Below are 27,082 nucleotides of genomic sequence, written 5' to 3' on the forward strand. Positions count from 1 at the left end.
AATGCAATACGGTCATATTCTGTGCAGGTACAATGAATTAAAGGGCTTTGATTATTGAATCACTTTGTGGCATTTGGAGACGTAAGGTTTTTCCATTCTGATTAAAGCTTCAACAAAAGGCAGCGTGAATGGGTTTCTTGGCAAGAAGGGCTTTTATCGGATTTAGCGTGAGGTGCTACAGTATTTGTGTATATGTTATGGTTGGTAGCTGAAATGGCTGAGGAGGTTGTTTTTAAAAGGTTTTGAAAAAAGTGCAAAATGTTTTTTAGAGAAATTCAAACAGTTGGGGAGACACATGGCAAATATGTTTGTGTGCATGTGAAATGCGTGTTTGATTTTTTTTTTTCTTCGGTGTGCGTTTGTGCTTGTCTGACAATGCCTCGGAGAGCAAGCGTTTGAGTGTGTGAGCCTCCTTCCTGGAGGCGAAGCCTTTATCTTGTATCTGCAGGCTCAGACTGGAGGGCTGATAGTCTCCCATATCTTCCTGACGCCTCTTTGTTCCCCAACACCTGACGACCATTCCTTAGTTCCCTATCGCTCTGATGATCTCCGGAAGCACTGCAGTATGTGATCGCAGCCAGGCAACACTAGAGCTGAAACCCGGCATGATTGCCGTCTTTCTTTTTCTTGAATCAAAACCATTTCGAGCTCCATTATTGGGGTGATGGTGCAATATTTAATTCAGCATTCTGTTATCTGATTGCTTGGTTTAAGTAGTTGGAAAATCGTGAGCATTGGGAAATGTAATGTAATTGAAGTAAGCTTCTCCAACTGCTGAAATTACTCAAAATTAGAGTCTTCTGGCAGGCACCATTACATGCTGCTGAAAATGTCATAGACTTTAATGTTAACTAAAGTAAAAAATATCCGGATTTGAGCACAGCATAGCGCTGATCCAGTTAGCTAATGACCAACGTCCAACCTGAAACAAAGGTTGTTGTTGTGGTCAGTGACGATGGTCCTGCTATTGGCAACTTTGCCCTCAGCATGGCAACTGCTGAAATAATCACATTCATTATTGAGAACCTCCAGTGCTTTAGCATTGCAGACATATTCAGTGCTGCATTTCCACTCCCAAGAAATGTATTCAGACATCTGATAGTGTTGGGGATTTCCCTCCTCTGTGTCCCCTCTTTTGGGACAATGTGTCTGACTTCAAATAAAAGACCTATATATCCCTGTGCATTTGTTAAATTGGAATTGCATTGATCACAAGCAAGAGCCAAATAAGACGATAAGATGAAGTCAAAAATATTCGTTTAATCAGTCAAGCATCCGAGTTTCAATACACAAATTTGTGGGATCACAAAGCACGCAGAGACTAAGTTTCCCTAGAAACAGACAAAAAGCCAAAGCCAGTCCACGGCTCTCTAGACTGTCAGACTTTATGAGCCCCTATCTATTCTTCCCCTAATCTCTTATACTTTCTTTCTTGGGCCCCCTCTTCTTCTCCCACACAGGGACTGCTATCTTTACACAACTGTATTATGTCTCGTCCTCATTTGCTCTCACACAAAGTGGTACATTCTGCTCCTGTTTCACTTATTTTTACTCAATGTACTTTGCTCGAGGCCACTGTGACCCTAACTATCTTATAGTTATGGCTTAAGCTAAATAAGCATACACCAAAACACACTTGGGGTCCTATCTTGCACCCAGCGCAATTGACTTTGTCATCATGCCTATGGAGCACCGGCATTTTCTCTTTTTTTTTTTTTAATTAATTTTTTTTAAAAAATAAAAAATATTTTTTTTTATTTTTTAGTCCACAGACTCCCTTTTCCTATTAAAGGAGTATTTTTTTTTTTTTTTTTTTTTTATTTTTAGGGGGGGGTGGTGGGGGGCGAACCTCAGGTTGAGGAGGAACAATGCGAATTCCGTTCTTGGTCGGGGAACAACGGACCACAGTTCCTCACTCTGGGGATCCTGGAGGGGCCTGGGAGTATTCTGCCAACCGGTCTACATGTGTTTTGTGGATTTGGAGAAGGCGTATGACCGGGTCCCCCGGGAGATACTGTGGGAGGTGCTGTGGGGGAGTATGGGGTGAGGGGGTCTCTACTCAGGGCCATCCAATCTCTGCGACCAAAGTGAGAGCTGTGTCGTTCGTGCTCGGCAGTAAGTTCTTGATTCGTTTCAGGTGAGGGTTGGCCTCCTGGCCAGGGCTGCGCTTTGTCACCAATCCTGTTTGTAATATTTATGTAATGGGTGAGGTTATCGGAGGCGTAGTGGGGGGGGGAGGGGTTGCAGTTCGGTGGGCTGGGGATTCTATCGCTGCTTTTGCGATGATGTGGTCCTGATGGCATCATCGGCCTGCGACCTTCAGCCCTCACTGGATCGGTGCGTCGCGGCGAGTGTGAAGCCGGTTGGGATGAGGATCAGCACCTCTAAATCTGAGGCCATGGTTCTCAGCAGGAAACTGATGGAATGACGTTCTCCAGGTAGGGAATGAGTCCTTACCCCAAGTGAAGGAGTTCAAGTACCTTGGGGGTTTTGTTCGGAGTGAGGGGACAATGGAGCCGGAGATTGGTCGTAGAATCGGCCGAGCGGCCGGTGCGGTATTACACCAATTATCGCATTCCGCGTGACGTGGCAAGAGAGCTGAGCCAGAAGGCAAAGCTCTCGATCTACCGGTCAGTTTTTGTTCCTACCCTCACCTATGGTCATGAAGGCTGGGTCATGACCGAAAGAACGAGATCCAGGGTACAAGCGCCAAATGGGTTTCCGCACAGGGTGGCTGGCGTCTCCCTTAGAGATAGGGTGAGAAGCTCAGTCATCCGTGAGGAGCTCGGAGTAGAGCCGCTGCTCCTTTGCGTCGAAAGGAGCCAGTTGAGGTGGTTCGGGCATCTGGTAAGGATGCCCCCTGGGCGCCTCCCTAGGGAGGTGTTCCAGGCACGTCCAGCTGGGAGGAGGCCTCGGGGAAGACCCAGGACTAGGTGGAGGGATTATATCTCCAACCTGGCCTGGGAACGCCTCGGGATCCCCCAGTCGGAGCTGGTTAATGTTGCTCGGGAAAGGGAAGTTTGGGGTCCCCTGCTGGAGCTGCTCCCCCCGCGACCCGACACCGGATAAGCGGACGAAGATGGATGGATGGAGACTCACGTCGGTAAATTAGGGAATGAACTTGCGCTCCCGGGGGCGGTTCAGCAAAAAGGGGAGGCGTGTTCAGGCGCAAATGTTCCCTAGTGCTATTTTGCAGTTTCAGAAAACAATTCCGCCACAGACCAGGAAAAACCTAGTCTAAAGTCAGTGCCCCGTTATTCAGATGCTATTTTAAGGGCGCACACTTGGTCGTAATGTAGTGTGCACACCACGCACACACTTTGCTTCTCTCAGCTACACGGATGCAGCAGTTCCCATTTTTGAAAACCATACATAAATACAAGGAAAAATATGACCTTATTTTACACAACATTTCCATGAACCATGGATGTGTTGATGACATAAATGAGGAAATATTAGAGGACTTAAGGAGATGTGATGTTGAACTGCATGTGCTGATGCCACTTAACCCAAATGCCCCAGCAGCAGCACGGGAGAGGAGAGACAGAAGAGCTGCATCTTCTGTAGTGAGGTAATTTCGGTCTAATGTTAGACTACATTGCAAAAATATCACCATGCATTCATAACCTCGTGATTCAGTGAGAGTGAGCCCAAAACATCGGAAAGTATGTTTTTGTGACATTTCTTTATTTACATTTTCTCAAAAAGAAAACTCAATAGCAAACGTTGGTCTCCTTGGCTGTGAACTGCTCCTGGCGGGCGCCCATGAATATAATTTATTAAGAGCATGTGCCTAGCAAATCCGCCATTATAATAGCTATCCGCCATGGAACAAGTGCGCCTGCTTTTAAAGGGAATGTGAGATAACGCTCTGATTGGTTGATGTAGTAATGCCAAGGTGTCAAGATGAGTAATGTAGCTACTTCAGAACAACCCATTTTAGATTTTTAGTCATTTATCCCGCTGGTAAAATAGCAACAGCGCGAGATCCGCCCACAAAGCTACTTGCGTTTGCCGTTTGATACTTGTGTTTCAGAGCGTTAAAATAGGGCCCTTGGTCTCTTACGGAAACCTTTTACATTCTTATTATATTCATCTGCAAATAGTAAGAACATTATTCTACAATAGTTTTAGATCATATCATAGCCATAAGGATTTGAATCATGTGTCCATGAACCTGTGCTGAGGATGTCTTGTCTTCGAGGCTACTGCAGCAGCAGTTTGCAGGCTGTGTAACAGGTAATTTTCCTCTTATATTCCTGTGAGATTCGAGGCAAACACACTTCAAGTGGATTTGAACGGCTTGAGGAGGGCGGAGGTTACGTGGTTGGAATGTTTTCTGACTGTAGCAGCGTCCGCCCGCTGTAACCTGAGAGTGAGTACAGGGCCTTCTGACCTCCGCTGCTCCTCAGTATTGACTCCACACTGCAAAGGCAGCTGCTGAGACACACAGGTTTTTAATAGGATGTTCATCAGTCGGTCCTTCCGGCATTCAGCCTCATACCACTGCAGTTATTACATTTCCAATTATGGATGGCTCCGACTCTAACGGTGTAAGTCATGCATGTCTTTACAACTGCCAGAGAGCTCATTGTTCGGAGAAGTTATTGATTAATGTCTTACTAGGACCGTCTGACTCTGTCACATACGGTTGCTTGTCCTTTACATTTAGGATAAGGGTCAAGGCTGTTTGAGAAACAGGGAGGCTGACAAATAAAGTACATACATATTAGGAAGTACTAGATAAGATTAGCCAACTTGCAGATTGCTTTAGAAGTAGTCTCATAAAAACAAAGGTAAAGGGTTAATGGTTTAAGAAACTACTCCTTCAGTGGGGCACAGTTTTCTTCAGTTTTCTTCTTTATCTTCAGGTTCATGCATTGCTGCTTTTTCATAGTGTTGGAAGGCAAATACTTTTTTTATGATTGCCTCTGGTTCGTAGAGTCAGCCAGTGAGTAACTGTTATAAACAATGACTTGCCTGAGTAATCACATTTTTGTAGCTTGAAAAGTCAATTCATTATAAAATATACTAAGAAACGTTCTGGCTCTACATATCTCCAAGGAGACTTCCTGACAGGCATTTGCCTACATTAGATCTTGTCAGTGGTATTATCACACAGAAAGAGGAGAAAAGAAGGCTCAGTGCATTTATAGGATTAACTTGATTCAGACTGACAACCAATGTTATCAGTCTGTATTCCTGCTTTATCTGCAATCATGTCATCTGTACCTCTGGCTTTGTCAGGGTGGCTGAGTGACTGAATCAACATCTTCTTATGCATATCAGTTGTCAGAAAGCACCAAAACTCACAACGGTGCCCACTGTCTCATACAGCATGAATGTAAGGGCCAGACTACTACTGCTTTTGTGGAAACATTCGTTGTTTTTTTTGAAATTGTGATTCTGTTGTCAAGACTTTCAGTGACATTGAGACATACAATGCCTCGAGCTGTTGTCTGACAACTTGGTTCCTTATTATAATGACACGAGTACCTGACATCAGTTTGACTGCCTGAATGCACACGCACACACAAACACATAGGGGCATGAGGTGTTTAGGTTGCCTCCATCCACTGAATAATTGGAATGTGAAGAGAGGGGGTGGGGAGGAATAACGTGATGCCAAGCCTTCATAGCTCCCTGAAGGAGGTGATAATAAAATGCATAGAATACTGATGGTAAAGTAAATGGTAAATAGCTCTGAGGCAAGCAGTACAAGACCAATCTCCTGTCTGGAAGAGTAGAACGGCAGCAGGAGATGTATTAGCTGTCCTGGCTTGGTATTGAATGTAAGCACAGACATACTCCAGGTTCCTTTCCTAACTCCACTCCAGTATATGTGGAAAGGGAGGCAAATGGGGGCATCACATCCTTCTTTGTCATCCCTCTTGCAGCAGTAGCCATCCAGTACATGGGAGGAAGGAGTCGGTGCCTGGCTGAGCACCTGGGCCTGCCTGCCTGAGGTCTATGCTCTATGCTGGGGCTCCCCAGGAGGGCTTTCAGCGGCTACACCGCACTGTGGGCTCAAATAGTTTAGAAACACACACTACTGGTATCAGCAAAAAAGCATGTCAGCAATATGTCTTCTTTTCAAGCCAGCAAACCAGAGTAGCATAATATGATGAAATAAGAAGCCACAGGGCACCAATGTATGCACTCCCTACTCCCTGCTCGGTGCAAACACGCACCTTGTGTGGCCACCTACGTAGGTACGAGCACGTGCAAGAAACCACACAAGTGCAGTAGGAGGCGGAGCTCGTATTGTCTGCCAAATGTCTGATGTTACCGTTACAAGTTATGGGAATCTATATTGAGAATGTTTATAGCTTTGACAACTAAATTAGTTGAAGTTTACTGCAGTAATAGCCAGTTTTGTAAAAAAAAAAAAAAAAACTGCCATGGAAGAGAAGAAATGTTCTTTCCAAACAAAACATTCATTTTACTAATAAGCACACTTTCACCAGCAGAGAGAGAGAGAGAGAGAGAAAGAGAGAGGGAGAGAGAGTAATTAAAATTAGCTCAGTTTGAAATGAAAACCACCAGGCTCTAACATGGCACAGGAATTGTTTTTCATGCCTCTGAAGGAACTTTGTTGGCAACTGATCTCAGACAGTAAGTGTAACCAAACCAAGAAAATCCCACTGGGTGGTCTTCAGACTTTTCCCATTTTACATATTTGGGTCGACATAATTTATTCAGAAACAAACCATTTAATAGTATTACATTTTGTTAATTTGCTTAATGACCCCCTATGTATAACCCATAATTGAGTAGTGGAATTCTTTGCCATTTGTTTTGACTTTAAATGCATGTCTATATACCTTATGTTAATCCTTAGAATTGCAGTCATTAAATCAGTGATCAGTGATCTTCAATCACTGCTTGCTGCATTGTCAGTATGAAAGTTCAATTAAGAAAACCATTTACAATTAAAATAATCAGTTGGAAATGTCAATTTTTGGATAATCCAAATACGAAAAAAACAAGTACTTCATCACATTAATGCAAAATTCCTTTAAATCAAATACTGCCGAAGCACTTTTGCTAATTGATTGATAACATTTCCAGGCATACTATAATATAAGCAGATATTTAAGGGATAGTTACCTTGGCATAAATTATATATTAGCCTTTTTGATTCCATGGTACACAGTGTGTTTGTGTATGCCTGACAAGATGCATTGCTACACTGAGAATGCAAGCAAAGAAACAAGTTGTTGGGCATATATAGGTAGTGTAAAGTTACAATATTTGCCCACAGTCACAGAGACCCATGCAGGTTCAGTTCCCAACAGCTGTGCCTCCAGCTGTTCAAACCTCCAACAAACACAATTGTCAGGCTACACAGGTGCGACGGTCGGGATGGATCATCGTTTGCCTCCTGCACCTCCGATCCCTGCTGCTTGTTCAGGTTGTGTGCTCAGTAAAAACCCAGCAAACCCAGGTACAAATGATCAGCTGGTGACACTTGGCTAGATTACCAAGGCGGTAAAGATCATGGGCTCTGTAAACTATAGGCCCTATGTGTGTCACCTGGTCTTGTTCTAATTTAATTTATTGAAAATGTGTTTAAAAATATGCACCACTACACCAAAGTATAAACTGACATGATGAGGGTGTTTTTCAACATAGGAATACCACACACCGTGTACAGAGATTGGGAGGAATGGGTTTTAAAAAGGCACCAAGCAGGTCATTTAGCTCTGGCCCCACTACCAGGTGAATCCAGTCACGCTATTGGAGGAGGCACGTGGATGTGTAGACACTCCGATGTAGAAGTGGCTAACGCCAGAGACAACTAAAGTGGAGAGGACAAAGGGGTAGAAAGAATCTACCGTAAAAACAAACAATAAAGATGAGGAATCAAGTAAAAAAAGATAAACAGAAGCCAAGAACTCAAGATAACAAGTAAGGACACAACAGGACTGGTGAACAGAATCGAAATAACAGCAGTAAACATGAGGAGGTACAAACTGACATGGTCAATAAAAACATAAAACGGACTATGGTGATTAGTGGGAAACTATGCATGCAAAAGGTTATAGCTGGTTGTATTATGTTGCTAATAAAGAGATCTAAACACAGCCTAATAGCCTTTCACACTCTTGATTCTGTCTTCTTCTCAACACCATACACACACATACACACCGACGCCTCCAACTAATGCAAAATAGATACACGATACTATTGAGCTGCTGCGGAAAATGGGTTTTTGCCAAGCTTATTGCTAATGTTGACAGTTTTTACAAGAGGGACATGAGTTATGTCTCCCTGTTTTCTGTATAAAAAAGGTAAATCTTCTGGCAACTTGGCACTTAAGACTGTAAAGTTTACAAGCTGTCCAGGCATTCTACAGTACCATGCATTGGCCAGCTGCTATCCTCAGAATACCTGCTATTTTCCCAGCGGCAGACCATCTGCACATAAACGTCCACACCCTTACAGTTTCCACGTTTGGCTACCACGGGTTCGGAGAAACTTGTCTTTTCTTGCAAAGATAATTGCTGTTTGATATTGACTCTGCTTCCGGGAAAATGTTTTTGTGGTTGGGGCTGTAAGACATGAGAATGCTTGTACAGCAGGTCTTCACTCGTGTATTTATAGTCTTGTGTCAGTTGCCTGTAAATTTTCCTCAGGTTCTGAAGGTATGATTAGGAGCCGTTTTAAAGATGGGCGGGTTCCGTGCGTGTGCAGTATATCCTGGACGAGGATGAAATAAGGGGGAACCCACAAACCCTGTCATTATGTCTCACCTGGATTTCCATTCATTCTGATATAAACAGATGTCCAAAGTACTTGAGCAGAAAAGGTGCTGACTTTAATCAACAGCTTTGAGACACTCAATCCAGAGCCTCCTTTGAAAATTCAAACGTTTCTCACAGTCGTCAACGGTTAACGTTGTAGATTCTTCTGTATTGAATATGGAGCTGCTTTTCATGCTTTTGCACACAGTGCAGAGGAGCATTTGCCAGGGCTCACTTGGATCTCACCATTAGAGAAGCCACTTAGCGCTGTGGGAATGTCACGCAAAGTTCAAGTAGAATCAAGCAGTCAGTGGGAGTGTAACAGTCCCCTTTGGGATGCCTGTGTCTCTCCTTGTGCCTCTTATTTTATTCTATGTTCACACATATGCAACAGTGAAGATACTGCCTTTGTTTGGCTTTGTTATTCTGGCATATTGCACAACCAATTGTCTGACATAATGACTATACGTAAGGTGCTCTTATTTCTGACTTACTGTAGGTTTTGTAATTTTAATTTCTAAGAAGAAAAGTGAGTGGTTAAGCTACTCAATGACAGTCCTAACAAGTCATGTATTAACTATATACAATCTAATCTTATAAATCAGTTAAATTAGTGTTTTTTTTGGAAGAAATGAAAGTGATTACACCTTACATAAATACAAAATAGCTAGGTCTAAATCTGGATCATCTCTATTTCCATTCAGGTAACCCTAGATGGACCGTGTGGCGTAGAAGGCTGCTGCTGGCTGGGCTGATGGAGCCCAGGAGCCAGTGGTTTACCTTTCAGTTAATGGGCCGTAGCGCTTTGAAGCTCACTGTTTGTCTGCTTCACAAACCTTATCTGATTACTGGACTAGTACAACAGGGTCTGAGTTCCTGGCTGCCGTCCTCCGGCTAGTAGATCTGATTACTCCTCCTGTTGGGGAGCCTGTGCAGGCAGCCAAAACCATCTTTGTTTGGTTTCTCTGTGGGGAGAAATTCTGGCAGCTGCAAGCCTCTTGATGCAGCACTCATTGTCCCGGCTGTGCTCTCAGGACAGATTAAAGCATAAAAGTTTGCTGTCCTTTGCTTGCTCTTAGGGGGAATATTACTTGAACAACAGAGGTGGCTTCTCTGTGAACCACAAAGGCTTGCCTAAAAAGACTGTGTCCCTTTTAAAACGTGTCTTATCTTGTTAATATAGAGCTGTTACAAGGCAGACTGAAACAAAATATGCAATATCATCTGAGAATCCGATTACTTGGAAGAATAATGACAGTGCAAAATAATAAACACATTTTTCTTGATCACTAATTGTGCCTGGCAGCACTGTTGACACTGAATCCCTTTATTTTTTTCCTGCTCTTGTATTTTGGTTTCATTAGATAACATTATCATCACGCAGTTACAACAGTATGCATTTGATTTTCTTCCAAGCAGTTATCGCTCAGTTCCACATCCCCACCCTCCTTTTTGCCGCACACTGTGTGATGATCGTTTTGTAGATGCAGAGTTCCATTGTCATGGAAACCACAACTCTGCCCATGGCCATCGTCATTCACTTAATTTATTCATTATTTGGTCACAGTTGCTTTCAAAAGCACAAGGTTTTTACTGCTCAGCCGTGGCTTGTTCCCATTAGTTATAATAACAGCGATGTATTTGAACAATTATGAGAATGTATGCATTTTGTAACTAAAAGCTGCTTTTCGAAATGGTTTCAGCTTGTGGCTGCTCAAGTTATTTCTGTATGTCTCTCAGGGACCATGACTCCCTGCAGTTAAAGTCCATAAATTGTCTCTTTGTGATGGCAGTTCTTACAGGGTTACAGTCGCTGACTGCACCTCGTATACAGAGGTCCCTTAAGCAACCGTTTCACAAGCAGCATGTCATGAGAGAAAACAGACTCTGAAAGGGTTAAATAGAAAAATAGTGGGTGAGTTTGGCTGCAGTGGAATCTCAGCTCATAGAAATACTAATTGCAGTCAGGCAGGCCTGGGCTGGCACACTGAGCTCTACATCCCCCAGACCTCCTGTCAGGCCTCCTGTCTGCCTCTCAGACCATTCATTTTCAAAGTCAACTCTACCACCACACTCACCCACAAACAAACTCAGCTCTGCCTTCAGGTTGCTTTTCATCTTTTAAGAATCAATGAATCAATACAGATGTAGAACCCCCAAAAAAAAACATCATCCAGGAAGTTAGAAAGTGTTGTTAAAGGGCTACAATTACAGTGTTGACTCCCTTCTGGCGTTTGCGATGGAAACATTCTCTCAATTTCTCCTGTAATCAGTGGTAATCTCACAGAGTACGCTGGCTATTATAGATTCAACTCCGCAATTGCAACAGGCGGTCGAGTATCCGGTTATTGTGAAACAGCTAAAGGATGATTATGGATTACATCCTCCCGTGTGCTTTTTTTCCTCGTCTCCTTCACTCCTTGCTTTGTTGTTCTCCCCAGCTCCCATCTTCTACTTTGGCAACACTCACTACCACGTGGATGAGAGCGATGGCTTCGTGGAGGTGCAGGTATGGAGGACGGGGACCGATCTTTCCAAAGGTGGAACCGTCACAGTGCGCTCCAGAAAGACAGATCCTGTCTCGGCGGAGGGTACGTGTCCCCGCGAGGCGCCTTTCTCTGACAGCTTTGGCTAGTTAGCGCTTAGAGAAATGTAAACCACAGGAAACAATAGACTTAAGTCATCACCCTGTCACTCTCTGTTTTCCTGAGCTCAAGAGTCCACTGGTGATGTTAAAGCTGGAAATGTTAGGTGGATGAACTGAGGAATGTAAACATTGTTTAAGGTTAGGGGGAAAGAAGTCAGGGCTTCTTCTGTTGGGCCTATGCCTTCTAGGCATCTGATACATACGACTGGTGGCTATATCTCCTCGAGCCTTCCCTACAGCCTCTGTTATCTCCAGCCCCGGGGCAGTCTTCTTCTCCCTCTTGTACAGATTCTTAACATCTCTTGCTCCCTGATAACCGTAATAATAACTAGCATCTAATCATATGCAGAGTAGTGGAAATGCAAGCCCAGACTTACACACATAACTGGGTCAGAAGTACATGAGAAAAGCCTGCGGGCAAAGGGTGAGCTCTCAATACTCAAGACTCTTCAAAGAATGGCAAATGAATAACCTGTTTGCGCTCGGGGAGATATCCAATTTCTCGCAGCTCTCCTTTAATCACGCAACAAATTCCAACCGTTCATGGCTATCAACCATGAGATAGAACGTGTCAATTTGTCGGCATACATGGTTTAGCCTTTCATCTTGCTCGCTGCCTGACATTCATAAAAGGAATTATGAAGTAACATGAGAACTGCTGTCGAAATGAGATCAAGTGCTGTAGTCCATTTGTATTGTATCCACTATATCTCATAAGCACTATGTTCTTTGAAACATTCCTGACCTATATTTTGCTGTGGAGCAGCTGGCGTGGATTATGTTGGGATCAGTCGGAATCTGGACTTCGCACCGGGGGTCACCATGCAGACGTTTCGTGTGACCATCCTGGATGACCTGGGCCAGCCGGTGCTGGAGGGGCCGGAGAAGTTTGAACTGGTACTCCGGATGCCTATGAACGGGATCCTCGGGGAGCCGAGCAAGACTACCATCCTCATCAATGACTCCGTTTCAGACTGTGAGTAAAAAAATCGTGGTTTTAATCAAAATTCATTTAAAAACGGGTACACTTTGCGATTTCAGATGTGTACACTGTATTATTTATACTGGGTTTAATTATGTTCTTCTAGTGCCAAAGGTGCAGTTCCGTGATGCTGTGTATGTGGGCGATGAGAACGCAGGGCAGATCTCAGCTACTGTATACCGTAGTGGAGATATCAGCTACAAGTCCACGGTACGCTGTTACAGTCGGCAGGGGACGGCCCAGGTCATGATGGACTTCAATGAGAGGCCCAACACAGATGGTTCCATCATCACCTTCTTACCAGGTGCTGTAGTAAAACCTAGCACACGTCCCTTTGCATGGGTTGTGTTGTCTTTACTTGTCCAATTCAGTTACAAGGACATGTCATCCAGTATCTTTTTTTCCTTCTCTCTCGTCTCAGGAGAGATTGAAAAGCCTTGTGTACTGGTACTAGTTGATGACACAGAACACGAGGAAGAAGAAGAGCTCCGTCTTGTGTTGGGAAGCCCCAAGAGTGAATCTCCGTTTGGAGCATCTATTGGAAGGCAGAATGAAACGCTCATCAAGATAAAAGACGATGCAGACAGTAAGAATGCTTTGTTTTGCGGTTATACGTTGTCCCTTGCAATAGTTCTGTTTAAATGGCCCCATGTGCAGAATATTTATTTATATGAGTAGAACATGTGTTAAAGCCTCTGAACAACCACACAGCTGATTGCAGTTATTCTGGCTGATTAGACCTCTGCTCAGGTTGAAGGTGGGCCTGGAGCTCAGATGGGAATTCATTAGGTCACAAATCTTTTTGACCAATAAGAATGATAAAGCTGTCATTTGCCCTGTCCTAACAGATGCAACAAAGCTAACAGGAGACTCAGGAAGATGTCAATCAGTCCGTCTATAGTCACTAACAGTCAAGGGAAGAGGTCTAATCAGCTAGATTAACTGAAACCTATGTGTGGGTGTTCAGGGCTTTTAAATGATCCCAATGGCATACATTAGTTTGCAAAAACATTTTTTTACAATTTGTTTTGTCCGCCCTGGAGCAGCAAATACTGAATGTTGCACACACAGGGGCTTTTACAGTGTTATGTGGTATGCTGTAATGTTAGAGTTACAGTTTACCTGCATGATTGAAACTGTACGTCATGATTTCCCAGAGGCGATTATTAGATTCGGAGAGACCAAATTCAGCGTGAATGAGCCAAAGAACAGCGGCCAAGTGTCTGTGGTGAAGATCCCAGTGCTGCGTGTTGGAGACACCTCCAAGGTCTCGGTTGTCCGAGTTCACACCAAGGACGGATCTGCTACCTCTGGGGAGGACTACCATCCCGTATCTGAGGGTAAATAACGATAGCACTTTTCTCAGGACAGCATTTATTTGAAATGTGCTCACAAAATATTGATCAAATCTCTCCTTTCTCTGCAGAAATTGTGTTCAAAGAGGGAGACACAGAGCACTATGTGGACGTGGAGATTTTATACGACAGTGCCAGAGAAATGAGGGAGGCGTTCACTGTGCACCTGAAGCCTGATGAAAACATGGTGGCAGAGACAAAGGTGAAAATTACACCAAATTAACATATCATTTAACTGTCAAGTGTGCAACTACCTTCTCCGTGAACATCCTCCTAATTTCCCTTGCTTGTCAATCAACAGATGAGCAAAGCCATAATCTACATTGAGGAGACCAACAGCATGGCGGATGTCACCTTCCCCTCTGTGCCCAGGGTGGTGTCTCTGCTGCACTACGATGACATCGACAGGACTGCCAACTCTCTCCCTGTGGCCGGATACCCTGTCATTTGTGTCACTGTATGTCCCAAGTGATAGTCCAATGAATACTTAATAGCATACTTTTCAGTCATTTACTCTGCATTAATTTAGCAAGACTTTCTGTCAGTGCAGCTTTACAGGTAAATACTGTTAATGAGGTAGTGATTAGCTGATGTGCCCACTTTGCTCAATTATCAGCTATCTTGAGGGATCATCAAGAGTAATGCAGTGATTTTCTGGGTGCATTTCACTCACCAGCATCATTTCTTCGGTCTCTTTTCCAGGCCTGTAACCCCAAATACCCAGACTATGACAAAACAGGCTCCATCTGTGTAAGCGAGAACATCAACAACACCCTGACTCGTTATCGTTGGCTCGTCAGCGCCCCCACCGGCCCCGATGGAGTCACCAGCCCGATGAGGGAAGTTGACTTTGATACCTTCTTCACCTCCTCCAAGCTCATCACTCTGGATTCAGTCTACTTTCAGGCTGGGTCCAGGATCCAGTGTGCCGCCAGGGGCGTGAACACTAACGGGGATGAGGGTCTGGAGCTCAGTAGCCCCATAGTGTCCATCAGCGTGGACGAGGGTGAGTGCACATCACTCTCTAGCCTCAAGCGTTTGTTCTCGCTCATGGAAAAGGCGATATAAGCTGCTGCTGGCTGCATTTTGCTTTCCCCCGACAGAAAATTGAAACATGAAAGAAATTTCTGTGGAAGATAGTTAGGGGGAACAAAACGTTTGATGTTTGTTTGTGTATTTTGTGGTTGCAGGAATGTGCCAGCCTCGTGTCGCAGGCACAGTGGGGGCCGAGCCCTTCTCCGCCAAGCTGCGGTACACTGGAACAGAAGACGCAGATCACCCCAACCTCATCAAACTAACCGTCACCATGCCCCACATTGATGGTGAGAACAGCAGATTAAATGTCCAGAATAGTTTTCATCAGTGGAAATATCACTGGGACGCAGGTTGTTGCTTTGAAACCCCTCTCGAGCAGGGACGGGAAAGTCTCGGCTCCATATGTCACTCGTTAACCAACGTCTTTTACGGTTTACAGTCGTCGCTACAAGCGTCATCACAAATGAAGCTACTTTTTCAAAACTCTTCATCATACAGTCAGCATAACCAGAGTTTTGACAGTGTGACTTTAGTTTTGACCAGTGCATGTTAGCAATCGAAGAATAAGGTACTTCAGTTAGTTTTTCTAACATTTCTATGCTTTACTTTCTGCCTGCCATATGTGTATCCTCCCTCAGGTATGTTGCCTGTAGTGTCCACCCGAGCCCTGTCCAACTTTGAGCTCACGCTGAGCCCCGACGGTACCCGTGTTGGCAACCATCGCTGCTCCAATTTGTTGGACTACGCCGAGGTCAAGACTCGCTACGGCTTCCTCACTGAAGCCACCAAAAATCCGGAAGTGATCGGCGAGACGGCCTCTTACCAATACAGCACTTTCCTCAGGGGATCCAGTACGCTACGGTTCTACAGAAACCTCAACTTGGAGGCGTGTTTGTGGGAATTCACCAGCTACTACGACATGTCTGAGCTGCTTAGTGACTGTGGAGGCACCATTGGGACTGATGGACAGGTAAGCAGCCCCACCTTTGAGCTTTAGCTCACCTCTGACCCCTTTTGTCGTCTCTAGACATGAGGAGCAATGAGTTCAATAAAGCAGCAGACCCCCTTGGCGATAGGAATGTGGACTCAGCATTTTCTGGTCTTTTCTATTCCCATTTTCATTTCAGAATCCTCCTGGATTTTCAATCCCAATTAATCATTTACAGGCATATTAAAACCCTGCGTCTGCCTACTTGGTTTTCCTTTAAAGATCCTAAAGTAAATATACGCCTGTGGCGAAGTCATCCATTATTGTCTGGAGACCCGTGTTGGCCTGTAGTAATGACTAACCAGACACTCTGCTCTCTTCAGTTCCTGACCTCAAGACCAGTTACTTGTCTTGTCAAAATGGCGAGTCAATAACCAGCAGCCTCATAACAATCCGCATTAGCCTGTTCCGCTACGCATACAATGTGCTAATTGTAGCAGCAGCTGTGATACGTGGAGCTGGAAGGAAGAAAATCTTAAAGCCCTCTGTGTCCTCCTGGCACACAAACCTTGCAGCCTTCAACATTTGCATTCACCTTGGAAACCCACTGTTAGGTGACTTGCAGTTAATTAGGGTAGAGTGTTGATAAAGGCCGTAAGAGTGCACAAGGCACTGCATGGTGAAAACCTCCGCTACACTCCCCACTGAGGATTATTAATTCAAGCCCTACAGCACTCGCTAGTATATTTTGGCTCTGTAGATATACGGGTATACGAGTGTATATTGGTTTGTTATTTTAATGGGAGTTTCTCATTTTACATGGCTTCAGGTTCATTTAATAACAATGACATCACCCAGGTGATAACAGCCTTTCTCAACAAGTGGAACTGTGTTGGCTGTAGCAACATGATGTAACATGACGAGAATGTGGCAGTAATACGCATGTCTTTGCAAGTAAGCAAGACACGGCAATATTAACTTTACCATGAGGTTAAATCAATAATTCACATACTTTACATGAAATGGTGAGCACTTCACTTACTGACGGCATTGATCAGAGATAATCCAATCATTTATAAAAGAAAATAACGGAAAATTATAAAAGAGATGAATGGCTTTGACCCTCGGACTACTTGCGGGGGTCGGCAACCTGCCATCATCTACGGAGCCCGCTCAGGCAGCGTTTTGTCTTTTTTGTGTCCCGCATTCTGTGAAGAAGGCAACGAGTACTAGCCAATCAGAGGCAGAGTAGGGCGGGTCTTCCCCGTCATTTGGCATGCAGATTTAAACATTTCCAAAAACCTCTCTTGCACACTTAGACATAAAAATCATTCCTGAAGAACACACATCTAGCAATAAAAGAACTCTTTCTTGTCCCTATTGTCTTTTTATTAAGGGGGAGAATGGCATATATTCAGGTCTTGCACATAACTGTATGTAGAAGTTGTTGCTATGGTTACTGAACAGCGCAAAAGATGGTATGTACTGTAGATGCATAGACGCACAGTCACAGGTTCAGTTTCAGGATATGTTAGGCAGGATCAATGGGAAAAGAAAGTGCCTTTTGTTTGTGGGTGCCCTGTGACCTGAGTGCTCCTCTAAGTGGCAGAGCGAAGACAGCTCTGTGCAGGCCGGGGGCCAGTGTCATGTCACAGTGGAGGGCTTAGTGCCCAAGCTTAACAGGACCATAGGAATCTATTAAGGCCTAGCAGGATGTGTCAGAAGGCCATTCTGCAAATCATTTGCCTGATCGCTCAGCGCCCAGAGGCGTAGGCACGTCTCCACATGAACACCGAGCCGGTGCAGGATCTCACAGGTCAGAGCAAAGTGCAGATACCAGAGAGTTCTCCCTCTGACCACTTTAACCATTTTAGGGCAGCTCTTTTAGAGATGGGAAGTTTGGAGCAATTTAATATCACCAACAAATGTAAATGTAGGCCATTCTGTGTTTGTTTTTTATGTTAACCAATTACAGCAATACATACACATACACACAATTCAGTCAGGAGAGACTTGTTTGCAGATATGCAAAAGGTTTAATGTACAAGCGCATGTAGCTGTACAGAGTATTGGAGATTGAACTCCACCGTTATATTAATACATTTAATATAGGGGTAGGGAACCATGATGTAACCCGCTGATGGAATCCAGACACCGGTGGTGGCGGAGAAGGGCCGGAAGACCAGACCGAGGAGGCACTGGAGCGACAGCCGGAGAATCAATATGACAGGAGGTGGAAGGGGAGGAGAAGGGATGAACGCCTTTGCTGAAATGACAGCCGATAGCACAGGGAGAGAAGCAGATTTTAAAGCAGCGTTGTGACACTGTGATTGGCCTATGGAATCCGTGGCCGATTCTGATTGGCTTATCAGAAAGGTGAAAGCCTCCAGCGCTGATTCGCTTTAGGGAGAGAACTGATTATTTGTTAGGTCTTCCTGAAAGAATTTGCGCTGAGCTACATTAGATTTGCAATTGAAATGTGAAATTGAAAAAACTGCAGTACTTTATTAGACCCCATGACCACTTAGAAAATATATTCATTCTTACAGCTATAGAGCATAAGGTGAACTACTGAAGACTACTTGAAGTTCCGTAACACATGCTTTGCCAAGTCCGATCGGTCCGTGGACTGAAGCACTATTCACAACAGAACTCAAATCAGCCATAATGGTAGTATATTTATCTCCAGAGGTATTGCACGTCATCAAGTGAATGTACTGACGCCTACTTGAAGTTACCATTGTCTGCATGATATCCCAGGAAAGTGGGCTTTGGGTTTAATAATACATGCGGCGCCAAGTCCAATAAATCAGTGGACTGATGCGCTATTCAGATCACACCTTGCTTAAATCAGCCATAATGGTAGAACATTGTTGTTTATCTTCAGAGGTATTGTACATGCACCTTTTTCAGGGTGTCTTGGGGTTTTCCTCCTCATACCTTTATAACAAGGCTGTTATGAAATATGAGTTAATGTTATTACTCTTACACTCTTAAACATGCTGTTTTTCACTGCAGGTGTTGAATCTGGTCCAGTCCTATGTGACCCTACGAGTCCCGCTCCACGTGTCCTATGTCTTCCACTCCCCTGTGGGAGCAGGAGGATGGCAGCACTTTGACTTACAGTCGGAGCTGAGGCTCACGTTTGTGTACGACACTGCCATCTTATGGAGGGATGGTATCGGTAGCCCTCCAGAGGCTGAGCTACAAGGCAAGACTTGAGCAGTGGTTTTGTGATATGAAATTATTATGACTACTTAAAAATGTAATGTTGACTAAATGTGGGATTGTAAATGAGTTAAGGAGCCAAATTACAGCCGCCTGTGATTGTCTTTGCAGGTGCCATGTACCCAACCAGCATGCGTATAAATGGCCAGGGACGACTAGTAGTCAACTTCCGCACTGAGGCTCGATTCAGAGGCCTGTTTGTGTTTGCTCATGCAGGTACAGGTTGTCATATAGGAGGGCTATACAGTTGTGTTTAACATTTTAAATATGATCGTATATAAGATGCTGCTGTATAGCAAGTCATAATTGTTTATAACAAAAATAATTGTTAAAAGTGATAGAATATGTTTTAAACGTATGGCTTTTACCTGTGACAACGCATTTCAAGCTATACCATAATTCTCTTTTCAAAATCATATTTTTCACGAGTTAAAATTGATGGTACAGTATTTGTCACTGTCAGTTATGTCTTGTTTTTTTTAAGTATTTTAACTAGCAACTGAACTTGAATAGACAAAGCTTTTTGAATCTTAAATCTACATATTCTTTAACTGATGTATTTTCCCATCAGCTTCACCACTCACCTCCATGGTCATGTGTCCGGACCACCCTGAGTTGACCTTTAACCTCAGTCTTGTGAGGAATGAGCCAACCTACAACCAGCCCATCCAGCAGTGGACATTTGTCTCAGATTTTGCTGTGAGTAAATATTTTATTTGTTTTCCAGTAGGGCTGCACAATTAATCGCAATTTTATCGAACTCGCAATATGAACTAGTGCAATATCCAAATGGCAGGGGGGCGCAATATTTGTTAAAGGCAAAATATGTGTCAAACCATTCTAAAATGAATCCTATCCCACAGACCAAAGAAAAAGTCTTTGTTTGGTACAGATCCTCCCAAAAATCACACTAAAAATCAATTTTCATTTTTATATTTTTCAATGAAAATGAGAATAATGATACAAAAATGATCATTCCCTCCAATATCGTGAATCATATCGCAATAGCAGTCAAAATAATCGCAATTAGATATTTTCCTCATATCGTGCAGCCCTATTTTCCAGTTTAATTGTTTTTACACCTAATTCTTAGCAAACATAATTTCCCTTCTCAGGTGCGCGACTACTCTGGCACGTACACAGTGAAGCTGGTCCCCTGCACATCCCCGCCCAGCCTGGAGTACACCATCCCTCCGGTGTGCAACCCCAGAGAGCCTCTTACCTTCGACATGGACATCCGCTTTCAGCAGGTGACCTCGCCTTGTCTAAAATTACAGAGGGAAAAGTGGGAAGGTTTGTCGATTCTCGTGAGGAGATGTAGTCTGCACAACCAGCATTCAGAAAGAAACGGAGCATATTATTTTCTAGAATTAACATGAACTTAAAGATACATTGTGAGGCTCTGCCGTTTTTTAACAATCAGATTACCAAGACCTGGCTAAGAGAGATCATTTTTGGAAAGTGGATTACTTACATAAGGACAATATTTATATTTATAAGTTTTCTAAAATGTTATGTTTAAATGTGCAAATGAGGCATTTTCTTGTTAAATATGCACTCATTTGCATACATTTACAGAACAGAAATGTGAACATTTGATGAAGCCAGGTTCAAAATTCTTGTTTCGTTTTGTTGACATATTAGAGTCAAAGACTTTACAGAGGGAATTTTGGATCTCTTTTTGTCACTCAACAGATATCACCTTGAATCTTTACCAGTTTACTCACATAAAGACAATCTTTCTGTTCGTTCGCTTTTTCTGACATTTTTATGTTTAAAAATATGCAAATAAGGGCTTATCTAATGCTAACTTTTGGTGAATTTAGGAGAAATCTACAGGCGCAAGTAGACAAAGTGTAGTAAAATAAACCTTGACGTGTATTTGGGATGTTTTCTTCCAAGACATGTTATGGAAGCAAAATAGTCCAAAACTCAAAATTTAAAAATATGGTTTTGCCTGTAGAGTCTCCTCTCTGACTTTGCAAGGGTTTTTAAGATGGATAACATTTTATTTCAGCTACACTAATGGTAATTAAGAATTTAACGTGTATTGATTAAGTCATCTATTTCACTTGGACTTACAAAGGCTTGTTTGAATATGGACTACTACTGTACATTTACAAATGAAGCCAAGTGGTGTGGATTACACAAAGTATTGTAGTGAGCCCTTTACCTAACAAAAGAAAGGCCACCACTGTTGCTGAGTCATAGCATTTGTTTTAAATGCGTGCAACAAATGATGAAACGTCCAGGGTTTTCAACACGTTTCTTATTGTTCGTTATCAATAGTACAGCCAGTTTATTTGTTTATCTGTCTAATCTATCCAATCATAGACAAACAAAAGGTAACATTAGGCTCGTTGGAGATGAACTGCACATCACCTGTAAAGTGGACGAGAGCAGGCGGGAGCAGCTGGGGGCGGTGACAAAATTCTGCTCTCAAGTCGGACAGTTTTCCAGCTGTAGAACTGACAAACACTGTGGTCCGATTCCGATTTAATAAAATGTTATCAGACCCATATATCAGCTCCTACACAGTCTCCAGTTGTTTTTATCATGACCGAGTAGCTGTCAAAATGCTCTACATGCGATCTGTTGCTGATTTTAATTAACAGACTGTAGATGATCGGTCATCTGAACAGATTTAGTCTCTCTGACTTCTAACCCTCACCATCAGACACACAACATGTGTTGTGTACAGAATGAGCCTTTAAATCAGACAAATCGCAGTTAAAATCCCTCCAATTCAAAATCAATAAAAAGTTTATAGAAATGTCATCACGTTGAGTCGATTCTGAACCAATCAGCTGTTAGATCAGCTGAGAGGCCGGCGTTTCCCAGCATGCCCTGGGTCCGGATGCCTGGGTCTTGCAGTCGGTGGAGAGCAACTGCGGCGCCTGGCTCTAAAAACTGCGGCCGCCTTGATCTCGTGAGGTCATCGTTGCCCACGTGTGCATGACGTCAGAGGAAGTCAGACACAAATCTAACCAGCATGCATTGGGGCGGCGATCGCCGGTGATCCATTCTGCGCAGAACTGGCTCATCTCCAACGAGCCTAACCACCTACTGTCATTACTGCGTGTTCAAAAAACTGATTATAATACCTTCTGTCTAATGGACAGTGGAACACTGCCCCCCAGTGGTGGGAGGTTTAAAGCAAACACAAATAAAAAAACATTATCCAAAATGTCTCTTACAGGAAGTAATGAGTGGGTGAAATAATGAATGACTTGTCAACCTAAATTGAACTCGTTAAATTCTCCTTCATTCATTACTTCCTGTAAGCCACACCTCTTGGCTCCTCTTCAGTCATGTATTTTCTTGCCTCTCTCTGTCATCACATCACTGGAAAAATCTGAGAGGAAACTCCCTCCTGGTTCACTCCATCTAATGAAGTACTCATAACACTGCAACTCTTCTCACTCACGCTGACAGGAACACATCTCTAATCAACAACCCCCTTTAAATCTGTTTAGCTAACGTGTCCAGCTCCTGATGCTGACGCTAACATAGAACCACCCCAGCATCAAAACACCATCTCTAGTGATACTTCCTGGCTAAATTCATTCACGTGTTAGCCAATAAAGTGCCAGAAGTAAAGACAAAGTGATACATTTCTTATTTTGTCTGACTAAAAGTTAAAAAAGTAAAGAAAAGTACCCCACTGACAATTATATAAAATGTAGAAAAGTGAGCACCTTGCTGGTTACAGCTTTACAAAGGTGTTGGTCCATATATATCACGTGTCAAACTCAAGGCCCGCGGGCCAAATCCGGCCCCTCGCAGATTTAGATCCGGCCCGCAAATCAATTTAGGTTCACACTAGAATTTGGCCCACATAGTTGTTTTTTTTATAGCTTTTTTCAATGTTTTTTTTCTGACCTTTTTGCCACTTTTTCCAATGTTTTTTGGCCCATTTTACGACGTTTTTTTCCCAATGTTTTTGTTGCTTTTTTCAACTTTTTTTGTCTTTTTTTTCTTTGATGGCTAAGTTACTTTTTTTGCTGACTTTTTGGGGTCTTTGTGTCGACCAAGCTGTAAGTGAGGAGAGGAGACTTGCAATAATACAATAAAAGATGCTTGACTTTTACGATGAAATAATAGCGTGTGAATAACCTAAACATGTTTGGCTCTGGATGTGATCCCTGGCCCTTCGTGGAATTGAGTTTGACACTCCTGATATATATGAATATTGAGAATATTGGAAGTATTTGCAAATGCAAGCAAGATAGTGAATTTAGACTTTTGAGCATTGTCTTAAAATATATCTTACTCACATTGATCGGACATAGTGTATGTGCTGTCTATATTGGTATATTGCTTGGCTTTGTCTCTAAATATGGTTTGTGTGTGGTGTATGTGTTTCTAGGTTAGCGACCCCGTGGCGGCTGAGTTCAGTCTGAACACGCAGATGATCTTACTCTCTAAGCGGACGCTCTGGCTGTCAGACGGCTCCATGGGCTTCGGACAGGAGAGTGACACGGCCTTCTCACAGGGTAAGGCAGTAACACGCAGTCAGAAAATGTCAACTGCTCTCGAAGGTTTGTGGATGACACAAAAAACCGGATGTGGTTTATTGCTTAGCTCCTTCTACAGATTATTCTACAGATCGAAAAAGCAGTCCCTGTGTGATGAATATTTCTGTTGATTTAGCAGAAATGTTCCCCATTATTATTCCTGACCCAACAGCATAACATTGAAATGAAAATGAGGGTCCCATGAAGTGTAATTTTGACCACTTCACCACTTCCATGTCTTTTCCCAAAAGAAGCTATTTACAAGAGCCTGGAGTTTATTTCTCTCAACAAGACCTTGAACGTTTTTGAAGCTGCGGTCCACATGAGTGTGGAACGCTCTTCTTGCCAAAACCAAGATAGTAGTTTTAGCTGGGCTTTTAATGTTGTAGTGCTGTCTGAGCAAAATAAAATCATTTGAGAGATCTGCATCAGTGTACATCATGAAATCTTTTGTATTACAACTTTTTATTACACCATCCAATTTGTGCACGTGATGTGTTACGTGTGTTTTGCAGTGATGGCAACTGTATTTCTCTTCCCTCAGGGGATACAATTTACGGCCGAGTGATGGTGGATCCAGTGCAGAACTTGGGCGACTCCTTTATGTGTAACATAGAGAAAGTGTTTCTGTGTACTGGAGCTGATGGATATGTCCCTAAATACAACCCCAGCAACTTTGAGTTTGGCTGTCTGGCAGATGCTCCATCACTACTCTACAGATTCAAGATAATTGTAAGTAACAAAGTGATATCTCTCATCATGTCACATGTGCTTTGTGTCCATTCAAACCGAATTATTCCTTCCTGTGTCATCTTCTCACTCCAGGACAAAGCCCAGCCAGAGACCCAGGCCCGGTCATTTGGCAATGTAGCTTTCAACGCCTTCCTGGCGGTGGATGACCCCGGCGCGTTAGCCCTAGTGAGACAACCTGGGTCAGATGGGTTCAGAATTGATTCCTCAGCTCTCTTCCAGGTCAGTATAAGAGTCACACAAAGTGACTGTCACGTCCTTAGAAAGCAGAGAGTAACCATTGATGTTTGAATAACTGAAGGAAGGAAGGAAGGAAGGAAAATACAAATCCCTACGTAAGAGTGACTTTAAACGATTTTTTTCCACTGATATTTTACTTGTTCTTCTTAACAAGACGAGAGAAAAGAGCAATCACGTATTGCACAGCAGACTATGGTGCAAGTAGATTATTTTCTGAAATATAGTGACTTTATTCTTGTAATAGCCAATTTTAACTTTATTTTTCACAAAATATCACGACTCCTCCAAACCTCAGAGAACACAGATGGGGTGAGATATAGTTTGAATGTGCACAAAGTTTTGGACATGAGCAGAAATCTTGCTCAAACATCTGAAATATTACAGTCCAGGGGTTTATCAATAAATTAAAATGAATAATGTATCATTGAGGTGAATAATTGTCATATGCACATTTAAGGAGGTTACATATCCAACAAAAGATGCAAAAGAGGGAAGAGTAAATGATGCCTTAGCTACATGTGTGCTGACTCAGATATAATTAGAAAAGTTGATCCAAAGGAGAATTAATAGATGAAAGCAATACAGAATGCCTGAGAGCCTTATTGCAATATATTCCATTATGTTTTTAAATTTGGATTGTAATGTTTCCCTTTACATAAAGATATTTCAGGCATATTGATTCAGAAAAATGTAGAAATAGGTGCATACAAATTTACTGGGGGGTGGACCAGAATCGCTGTTTTGCATTGCATTCAGTTTATTTAAATGGGTCCGGGCTAAGCCCCGAATCTACTCAAGTCCTAGAAACACCCCTGGCACCAAATATTGTTATTCCACTTGAATTATTTTTCATCTCTTGGCAAATACATGGCATATAAGACTGAATAATGGCTAGAGCGATCGAGTAGCTACCATTTCGGAAACAGAGCCTTTAAAAAATGGTGATTTAGAAATTGGCCCTGATTCTCTTAAATCAACATAGTTTTTTAGTTTACATATTTGCCAACCAATATTTTCAAACATGTTCAAGTTCATACATTTTCCGAGGGTGAAATCCGTTTCCTGCCTAAAGGTAAAAAATAATAAGAAGTAAGTGAATTGTAAAGTATTTCTCTTTGTTTGAATAACTAATCAACCCTACCTTACACATTAATACTGGAAAACGAGCCCCTTTGGTGTGAAAACACATTAAGTCATTTTACGGCGATTTTGAATGATGACCATTCACCGTAAATAAGGGCTCCCCCTCCCTACAAAAGCCAATTTAACCACTGCCTATGAAGGCATGTAACGTTTCACTGTGGGATCTGTGAGATCATGCAGTTAAAGTCAAGTCTCTGGATTTTCATCAATCTCAAACAGTCATCGAGTCACGTGAACCTATAACAGTGACAAAATCACTATCTGATAAAGGGAAAAAGCCCCTAAAACAATGATCTCCTGCAGAAAGATGTGCCATAAAAATGACCCACGGGTATCATTCAAAACAATAACATAATGTTGCTTTTCTCCAGGTGTCTGCAGGGAGAGAGTGGTACATTCACACCATCTACACTGTCCGTTCTCGAGACAACGCTAACCGTGGCATAGGGAAGAGAAGCCTGGAGTACCACGTGATGAGCCGGCACTCAAATCTGCTTCCAAAGGGTCAACGTCGCAGCAGAAGATCGGCCGACGACGTGCCAGACATAATAGAGGACATCGGTCAGAGCAACAACCGCGGCACCAACATCCTCCACATCGCGCTGGACCGCAGCAGCCAGCAGAGGACCAGCCCAGAGAGGGAGATCTCCACCAGAGGAATCCTCCCCCGTGAGCTCAACCAGAGAGACAGCGGCGACGACAGACTAGTGTTGATCATCGGCGTCTTTGTCGGGCTGCTCCTGACGGTGCTCGTCGTCATCGTGGTGGTGTTACTGGTCCGGTCCAAGCGAGAGAAGAAAGGCGTACCCAAGAGCTCCAGCAGCGCAGAGCCCATGGTGACACAAGCCCTCAGTGACAGCTCCGAGGTCTAACAAACACACCGACCATTGAGATTCTTTAGTTAATATTTTAGTTTTGCAAGTGCCTCACATTTAGATAAAAAAAAAAAAACCAAGAAAAAAAACGAAGATTGTGTGTGTAGCAACACAAGCAACAAGAGCTTTGATTCTATTCAGAAATACTACTTGAATTACTGCGTCCCTCCCACGGCCGGGGAGTGGTCCGGACACTAACTAGGAGACGGGCTTTGTTAGCAGCTGTTTGAAGGCACTAGTCGAGTCGTCAGCGCTCACTTATTGATTTGCTTTTAAAGGTGCCGTAGGTAGGATTGGGAAGATCCAGGACTTAGCCAAAAAATGTGAACATCGACAACTTCTCAGTCCCTCTCCCCCCCCTTTCTGCTAAAGCCCAAAACGGTCTCCTAAGCCCCTCCCCCCTACAAGGGAGAATGAATGCGTGTGCATGAGCAGTGATTGACACGCAGTTAGACACCTCCCAATGACCTGCTTCATGTAGTTCTACTGGAACATAGGGTCAGTTTCAGCAAATATGTCTTACCTACTACACCTTTAATGCCATTTGATCCAAAAAGAAGAAAAAAAAGCCGTGTTATTACATTTCCAAAGGTGCTACAGAAGATGCCTCTTAACTTGAATGGCATTTGGTGTTT

At 43.2% G+C, this 27,082-nt stretch overlaps 1 protein-coding gene across 1 annotated transcript in view; it reads left to right on the plus strand.

Moving 5' to 3' along the window:
- frem2b (FRAS1 related extracellular matrix 2b) overlaps window positions 1–26,551 on the plus strand; it is a 68,624-nt gene extending 42,073 nt beyond the window's left edge. The window contains exons 7-24 of the mRNA XM_039781071.1: window positions 11,189–11,338; window positions 12,161–12,370; window positions 12,483–12,680; window positions 12,798–12,962; window positions 13,534–13,716; window positions 13,803–13,933; window positions 14,033–14,188; window positions 14,434–14,737; window positions 14,922–15,053; window positions 15,405–15,736; window positions 18,713–18,905; window positions 19,034–19,138; window positions 19,494–19,621; window positions 20,038–20,172; window positions 23,292–23,418; window positions 23,984–24,171; window positions 24,265–24,411; window positions 25,944–26,551. Coding sequence (XP_039637005.1) covers window positions 11,189–11,338; window positions 12,161–12,370; window positions 12,483–12,680; window positions 12,798–12,962; window positions 13,534–13,716; window positions 13,803–13,933; window positions 14,033–14,188; window positions 14,434–14,737; window positions 14,922–15,053; window positions 15,405–15,736; window positions 18,713–18,905; window positions 19,034–19,138; window positions 19,494–19,621; window positions 20,038–20,172; window positions 23,292–23,418; window positions 23,984–24,171; window positions 24,265–24,411; window positions 25,944–26,444 — 3,485 coding nt within the window. The 3' untranslated portion in view covers window positions 26,445–26,551. The remainder of the gene's footprint in view (window positions 1–11,188; window positions 11,339–12,160; window positions 12,371–12,482; window positions 12,681–12,797; window positions 12,963–13,533; window positions 13,717–13,802; window positions 13,934–14,032; window positions 14,189–14,433; window positions 14,738–14,921; window positions 15,054–15,404; window positions 15,737–18,712; window positions 18,906–19,033; window positions 19,139–19,493; window positions 19,622–20,037; window positions 20,173–23,291; window positions 23,419–23,983; window positions 24,172–24,264; window positions 24,412–25,943) is intronic.
- Window positions 26,552–27,082: the final 531 nt, after the last annotated feature.

Source organism: Perca fluviatilis, chromosome 2 (genome assembly GCF_010015445.1).
Source record: "Perca fluviatilis chromosome 2, GENO_Pfluv_1.0, whole genome shotgun sequence".
Taxonomy (NCBI): Eukaryota; Metazoa; Chordata; class Actinopteri; order Perciformes; family Percidae; genus Perca; species Perca fluviatilis.